This window comes from Myotis brandtii, unplaced genomic scaffold (assembly GCF_000412655.1).
Source record: "Myotis brandtii unplaced genomic scaffold, ASM41265v1 scaffold15, whole genome shotgun sequence".
Lineage (NCBI taxonomy): Eukaryota > Metazoa > Chordata > Mammalia > Chiroptera > Vespertilionidae > Myotis > Myotis brandtii.
The window spans coordinates 1,301,951-1,309,503 of NW_005355410.1; the positions used below are offsets into that span (position 1 = coordinate 1,301,951).

The following is a 7,553-nucleotide window of genomic DNA, read 5'->3' on the forward strand; positions in this document are numbered from 1 at the left end:
CTAGGGAATTCTCCAGAAGAAGAGATAAATGAAGCAGAGATAAGAAATTTATCTGAAACAGAGTTCAGAGTAATGATGGTAAAAAATGCTCAAAGCATGAAAAAAGATATAGTAACTATGAAAAAATAGCAGTCTGAGATAAAGAATGACATAACACAAATAAAGAACAAATTGAAAAGACTATGCAGCAGATTAGGAGAAGCTGAGGATTGAATTATTTAATTAGAAGACAGAGTTGAAAATATCACTCAATCAGAGAACCAAAAAGAAAAAACAATTAAAAAACAGATAGACAGCTTAAGGGAGCTGTGGGACAATGTGAAACATAACAATTTTAGAAGAGCAGGTGTGCCAGGAGAAGCAAAAAGGGAGAAAGGCATAGAGAAGGTGTTTGAAGAAATAATGGCAGAAAACTTCCCTAACCTGGTAAAGGAAAAAAATCACACTAACGCAGGAGGACAGAGACCCCCAAACAAGAAGAACCCAAACAGGCCCATGCCCAGACACATCATAATTAAAATGCCAAAAATTAAAGACAAAGAAAGAATCTTAAAGGCAGCAAGAGAAAAGAAAACTCCTACCTAAAAGGAGTTCCCAAAAGGCTGACAACTGATTTCTCATCAGAAACTCTACAGGCCAGAGGGAATGGCATGAAGTACTCAAGGTAATGGAAAGCAAGGATCTGAGACCAAGGTTACTATATCCAGCAAGGCTACCATTCAAAATAGGTCAAATAAAGAGCTTCCCAGACAAAAAAAAAAGGCTAAAGGAGTTCATTACCACCAAGCCAGCATTACAAGAAATGCTAAAGGGATTGCTCTAAGGGATTACTGAGAAGAAGAAACAGAGAGAGAAACCTAGCCATACAGAATTAAAATGGCAATAAATAAGTACCTATCAATAATAACCCTAAATGTAAATGAACTAAATGCTCTAATCAAAAGGTATAGGGTAACTGAATGGATACAAAGGCATGACCCAACTTAAAACAAAAGACACACATAGGATGAGTCTACAGGGATGGGAAAAACTTTTTCCATGCAAATAGAAAAAGAAAGCTGGAGTAGCAATATTCATATCTAACAAAAGAGACTTAAAATGAAGTCCATCACAAGAGAAAACAAAGGTCACTGCATAATACTAAAGGCATTGATCCAATAAGAGGATATAACCCTGGTAAGCATATGTGCACCCATTATAGAAGCACCTCAATATATAAAAAACTTCTAGAGGACTTTAACGGAGAGATGGACAACAATACAGTCATAGTAGGGGAGTTTAACACCCCTCTAAATTCACTGGATAGATCTTCCTGAAAAAAAAAAAAAAACTTAACAAGGAAACAGAGACTCTAAAGGACACACTGGATCACATGGATTTAATTGACATTTATAGAACATTTCACCCCAACACAGTAAAATATACATTCTTTTCAAGTGCACATGGATCACTCACAAAGATAGACCACATGTTAGGACACAAAACAAGTCTCTACAAGTTTAAGAAGATTGAAAGCATATCAAGCATCTTGTCAGGTCACAGTAGAATGAAATTATAAATCAACTACAGTAAAAACACCCAAAAACATTCAAACACATGAAGGCTAAATAGCATGTTATTAAAAAAAGAATGGGTTACCAATGAGATCAAGAAAGGAATTAAAAAACAAATGTAAATGAACACACAACAAGACAAAAATCTCTGGAACACAGCAAAAGCAGTCTTGAGAGGGAAGTTCATAGCACTGCAGGCATACCTCAAAAAAAGAAAGTCAGCAATAAACTATTTAACAGTACAACTTGAAGAACTAGAAAGAGAATAAGAAAAGCCCAGAGCAAGTAGATGAAAGGAAATAATAAAGATTAGAGCAGAAAGAAATAACATAGAAACTAAAAAGTCAATGAAACAAGAGCTGGTTCTTTGAAAGGATAAATAAAATTGTTAAACCATTAGCCAGACTCATGAAGAAACAAAGAGAGAGGACCCAAATAAATAAAATCAGAAATGAAAGTGGAGATGTAACCACTGACACCACAGAAATACAAAGGATTGTAAGAAAATAGCATGAACAACTATATGCCAACAAACTGGAAAATGTGGATAAAATAGATAAATTCCTAGAAAAATACAATCTCCCAAAACTAAATCAGGAAGAATAAAAAAAAACCCGAATAGGCCAATAACAACTGATGAAATAGAAGCAGTAATTAAAAAAAAAAAAACTCCCACAGGGAAGTTATACCAAACATTCAAAGCACTAACACCTATACTCCTCAAACTATTTTAGAAAATCCAAGAGGAAGGAACTCCAAACTCTTTTTATGTATTATCCTAATTCCAAAACCAGATAAAGATACTACAAAGAAATGGAATTATAGGCCAATATCTCTGATGAACATAGATGCTAAAATTCTCAACAAAATCTTAGCAAATCGGATCCAGCAGTACATCAGAAAGATCATACACCATGACCAAGTGAGATTTATTCTAGGGATGCAAGGCTGGTACAATATTCGCAAATCAATAAACATGATACATCACATAAACAAATTGAAAGACAAAAATCACATGATCATATCAATAGATGCAAAAAAGCATTTGACAAAATCCAACACCCATTTTTTATAAAAACTCTGAGCAAAGTGAGAATAGAGGAAGCATATCTCAACATGATAAAGGCCATGTATGACAAACCTACTGCCAACATCATACTCAATGGGCAAAAACTAAAACCATTTCTCCTAAGAACAGCAAAAAGACAGGGATGCCCACTTTTACCACTCCTGTTTGACATAGTGCTGGAAGTGCTAGCCATAGCAATCAGATAGAAGAAGAAATAAAAGTCATCCAAATTGGAAAAACTGTCATTATGAGCAGATGACATGATATTGTACATAGAAAACCCTAAAGACTCCATCAAAAAACTACTAGACTTAATAAATGAATTCGACAATGTAACAGGATACAAAATTAACACCCAGATATCTATGGCTTTTTTATACACCAATAATGAACTCACAGAAAGAGAAACTAAAAAAAAAAAAAATCCCATTTACCATTGCAACAAAAAATTTAAGATACCTAGGAATAAATTTAACCAAGGAGGTAAAAAACCTGTACTCAGAAAACTATAGGATGTTGAAAAATAGATATAGAGGAAGACATAAACAAATGGAAGAATATACTGTGTTCATGGATTGGTAGAATCAACATCATTAAAATCATTAAAATGTCCATACTACCCAAAGCAATGTATAAATTCAATGCAATTTCCATTAAGATACCAACATAATATTTCACAGACCTAGAACAAACTCTCCAAAAATCATATGGAATAAAAAAAAAATCCACAGCAATCCTGAGAAAGAAGAACAAAGCTGGAGGGATCACAATACCAGATGTCAAGCTATATTACAAAGCCACTGTTCTCAAAACTGCCTGGTGCTGGCACAAGAACAGACATATAGACCAATGGGACAGAAGAGACAACACAGAAATTGATCCAAGCCATTATGCTCAATTAATATTTGACAAAGAAGGCAAGAGCATACAATGGAATCAAGATAGTCTCTTCAATAAATGGTGTTGGGAAAATTGGACAGATACATGCAAAATATGAAACTAGACTACTAACTTACACCATACACAAAAATAAACTCAAAATGGATAAAGGACTTAAACGTAAGACGGAGACCATAAAAATCTTAGAAGGCTCCATAGGCAGCAAAATATCAGACATATGTCATAGCAATATATTTACTGATACAGCTCTTAGGGAAATTGAAACTAAGGAGAAAATAAACAAAATAAACAACAAAACTAAAAGCTTCTGCACAACAAAAGAAACCATTACAAAACAACAAGAAAGCGCACTGCATGGGAGAACATATTTGCTAAACAATGTTATCTCCAATAAGGGTTTAATCTCCAAAATGTGCAGGGAACTCATACAACTTAACAAAAGGAAGATAAACAATCCAATCAAAAAAATGGGCAAAGTACTTAAATGGACACTTTTCAAAAGAGGACATGTAGAAGGCCCAGAGACATGAAAAGATGCTCAAAATCACTAAGCATCTGAGAGATACAAATCAAAATGACAATGAGGTACCATCTCACACCTGTCAGAATGGTTATCATCAACAAATCAACAAACAAATGCTGGAGAGGATGCAGAGAAAAAGGAACCCTCTTGGACTGCTGGTAGGAATGCAGACTGGTGCAGCCACTGTGGAAAACAGTATGGAGTTTCCTCAAAAAATTAAAAATGGAATACTCATTTGACCCAGTCATCCCACTTCTAGGAATATATCCCAAGAAATCAGAAACACCAATCAAAAAGGACATATTCACCCCTATGTTCATAGCAGCACAATTTACAATAGCTAAGATCTGGAAACAGCCTAAGTGCCCATCAGCAGATGAGTGGATTAAAAAACTGTGGTACATTTCTACAATGGAATACTACATAGCAATAAAAAAGAGAACCCTTACCATTTGCAACAGCATGAATTGACATGGAGAGCATTATGCTAAGTGAAATAAGCCAGTCGGAGAAAGATAAATATCACATGATCTCACTCATTTGTGGAATATAATAGACAACATAAACTGATAAACAAAATTAGAGCCAGAGAACAAAATATTTTTGAATATAATAGAAGTAAACCTGTTATTTGAAGATTTTTAATATTTTCTACAACTTTTGTGATATACTATGTTAATACAGTATTGGTAATATTATTATTTTTAAAATCTTTTTTCTTGAAATATTCATGTTTATGCATGTAATATTATTATATTTAAAATTGTTTTTCTGTAAATATTAATGTTTATTGCATGAAATAAAAAGAGAGAGATGGCCCAAACAAGTCTAGCTCTCACCTATGTGTTCTCTTTACACAAGAGATAGTTAGAGATTGATCTGGGTTTAGAGAGAGGATTTCTTCTGATTAGTGCTATTGAAGTGCTATGTGTTTCTCTGATCTTTCTCTCCCCCTGGTGGGTGGAGAAAGATAATTTCCCCACCACCGCAATCCAAGAGGGAGGCATTCTTAGAAAACCATTTATAGAGAACAGGAATATATGCCATAGGAGAAAATAAAATCTCACCATTCTCCTAACCACTTCTCCTACCAATATCTACAGAATAGCAAAAAGGTATTGGCTTACCCATGGTTGTGTCCAAACTGGAATAAAGCAAGAGGATCCCTAAAATTTTTTGACATATATTTCCTGGCATTTCAGGAGTATGCAGGGATTGATACCTGATTCTCACCTTAACTCTTAGTTCCTTAACTCTTCCTCACTCCTAGCCCCATCTATGAAGGAACCAGAAACCATTACCTGGGGGAGGCGGGGGAGTAAAAGAACAAGGTGGAAGAACTTCATGCCTCTTTCCCTTGGCTTGTCTAAAAATTGGTCTGAGCTTAGAGAAAAAGCACATTGGATTGCATACTAGATGAAAGTATTGATTTAGATTGGGCTAGTTGCTTATTATCTGAAAATGAGAAAAGGCAAATAGATGAAAATGTCTAGAAAAAGCCCTGGGAGAGGGATGTATGCCATGTGAGTTTGAAGGGCAGTAGTAGGAGAAGAATATTTGCTTACTGCTTATATGGAACTAATCAAAGCACTTTCATTCAATAAAATGATTGTACCACTATCTTCAAATTTATTTTTTCTCTCCCCCACATCAAAACAAAACATAATATTTAGCAAAAAACCTCAGTAGACTCTAGAACTTCTTCCAACTACCACCATCCCAGCACATTTATCCTTCCCTTCAATAGCAAACTAGTTTACACTCATTAGTTTGACTTCCTCTCCTCTCTTCTCTGCTGTTTGTTATTTCACCTATTTATTATGTAACTTTTTATTAAATTAGTAGGCTTTAATTTAGAACAGTTTTAGATCTATAAAAAAGGTTGAGCCCCCTTTATTGCACATGTTTCATCAATTATTAACATCTGGCATTAGTGTGGTACACTTATTAGAATTAATGAATCAATGTTGATGCATGGTTAATTAAAGTCCATAGTTTACAGAAAGGTTTTATTCTTTGTGTTGTACAGCTCTCTAGGTTTTGATAAATACGTAATGTTATGCCTCCATCATTACAGTGTAATACAAAATAATTTCACCACTCTAAAAATCCTCTGTGCATTACTGATTCATCCCTTCCCCTCTCCCTGAACCTCTGGCAACCACGAATTTTTTTACTGTCTTCATAGTTTTGCCCTTTCAGAATTCCATATAATTGGAATCCTACAGGATATAACCTTTTCAACTGTGTTCTTTCACTTAGCAATATGCAGGTAAAGTCTCTCCATATCATTATGTGGTATGACAGGTCATTTTCCTCTTATCACTAAATAAAATTACATTGCATGAATGTACCTAGAGATGGCAAAACAAGGCCAAGTCTCATGGATAGTTTGTTTAATCCATTTACCTATTGAATTGCTTCCAGTTTGGAGCCATACTATCTAATAATAGAGAAACATGGTAATTAGCAGTACCTCCGCTACCCTTCCCATTGGCTAATCAGGGAGATATGCAAATTAACTGCCAACTAAGATGGCGGTTAACCACCAACAAAGATGGCGGTTAATTTGCATACGTAGGCACAATGCAGGGAGGTGAAAGGGAAAGCAAGGAAGAAGCCCCCTGCCGCTGACAGTGATCAGAAACCCAGGGGGGAGCTAAGAGCCAGGGGGCAGCCATGATCGGAGAACCAGCGCCTTTGCCGCCCCAGCCAGTGATAACGGGAAGCAGGGGTGGAGCCAGTGATGGGAGCTGGGTAGGGGCGGAGCTGGCAGTCCGAGGAGCTAGCGGTCCCTTGCCCAGGCCTAAAGCCTTGGCCACAGGTGTTAGGCCTGGGCAGGGGTGGAGCCTGCAATCTCGGGGAGCTGGGGGTCCCCTGCCCAGGCCTAATGCCTTGGCCAGAGACATTAGGCCTGGGCAGGGCGGAGCCTGCAATCGCGGGGAGCTGGGGGTCCCTTGCCCAGGCCTAACGCCTCGGCCAGAGGCGTTAGGTCTAGGCAGAGGCGGAGTCAGCGATAGTAGGGAGCCGGCGATGGGAGCTGGGTAGGGGCGGAGCTGGCAGTCCGAGGAGCTAGCGGTCCCTTGCCCAGGCCTAAAGCCTTGGCCACAGGTGTTAGGCCTGGGCAGGGGTGGAGCCTGCAATCTCGGGGAGCTGGGGGTCCCCTGCCCAGGCCTAATGCCTTTAGGCCTGGGAAGGGGCGGAGCCTGCAATCTGGGAGCTGGGAGTCCCCTGCCCAGGCCTAATGCCTTGGCTACAGGCTTTGGGCCTGGGCAGGGGCGGAACCAGTGATCGTGGGCAGCTGGGGGGGTCCCCTGCTCAGGCCTAACACCTTGGCCAGAGGCATTAGGCCTGGGAAGGGGCGGAGCCTGCAATCTGGGAGCTGGGAGTCCCCTGCCCAGGCCTAATGCCTTGTGTACAGGCTTTGGGCCTGGGCAGGGGCGGAACCAGTGATCGTGGGCAGCTGGGGGGGTCCCCTGCTCAGGCCTAACACCTTGGCCAGAGGCAT

At 38.6% G+C, this 7,553-nt stretch overlaps 1 protein-coding gene across 1 annotated transcript in view; it reads right to left on the reverse strand.

Moving 5' to 3' along the window:
* Positions 1–5,176, reverse strand: part of LRRC63 (leucine rich repeat containing 63) — a 118,618-nt gene extending 113,442 nt beyond the window's left edge. Inside the window, exon 1 of the mRNA XM_005861409.1 lies at positions 5,173–5,176. Coding sequence (XP_005861471.1) covers positions 5,173–5,176 — 4 coding nt within the window. The remainder of the gene's footprint in view (positions 1–5,172) is intronic.
* Positions 5,177–7,553: the final 2,377 nt, after the last annotated feature.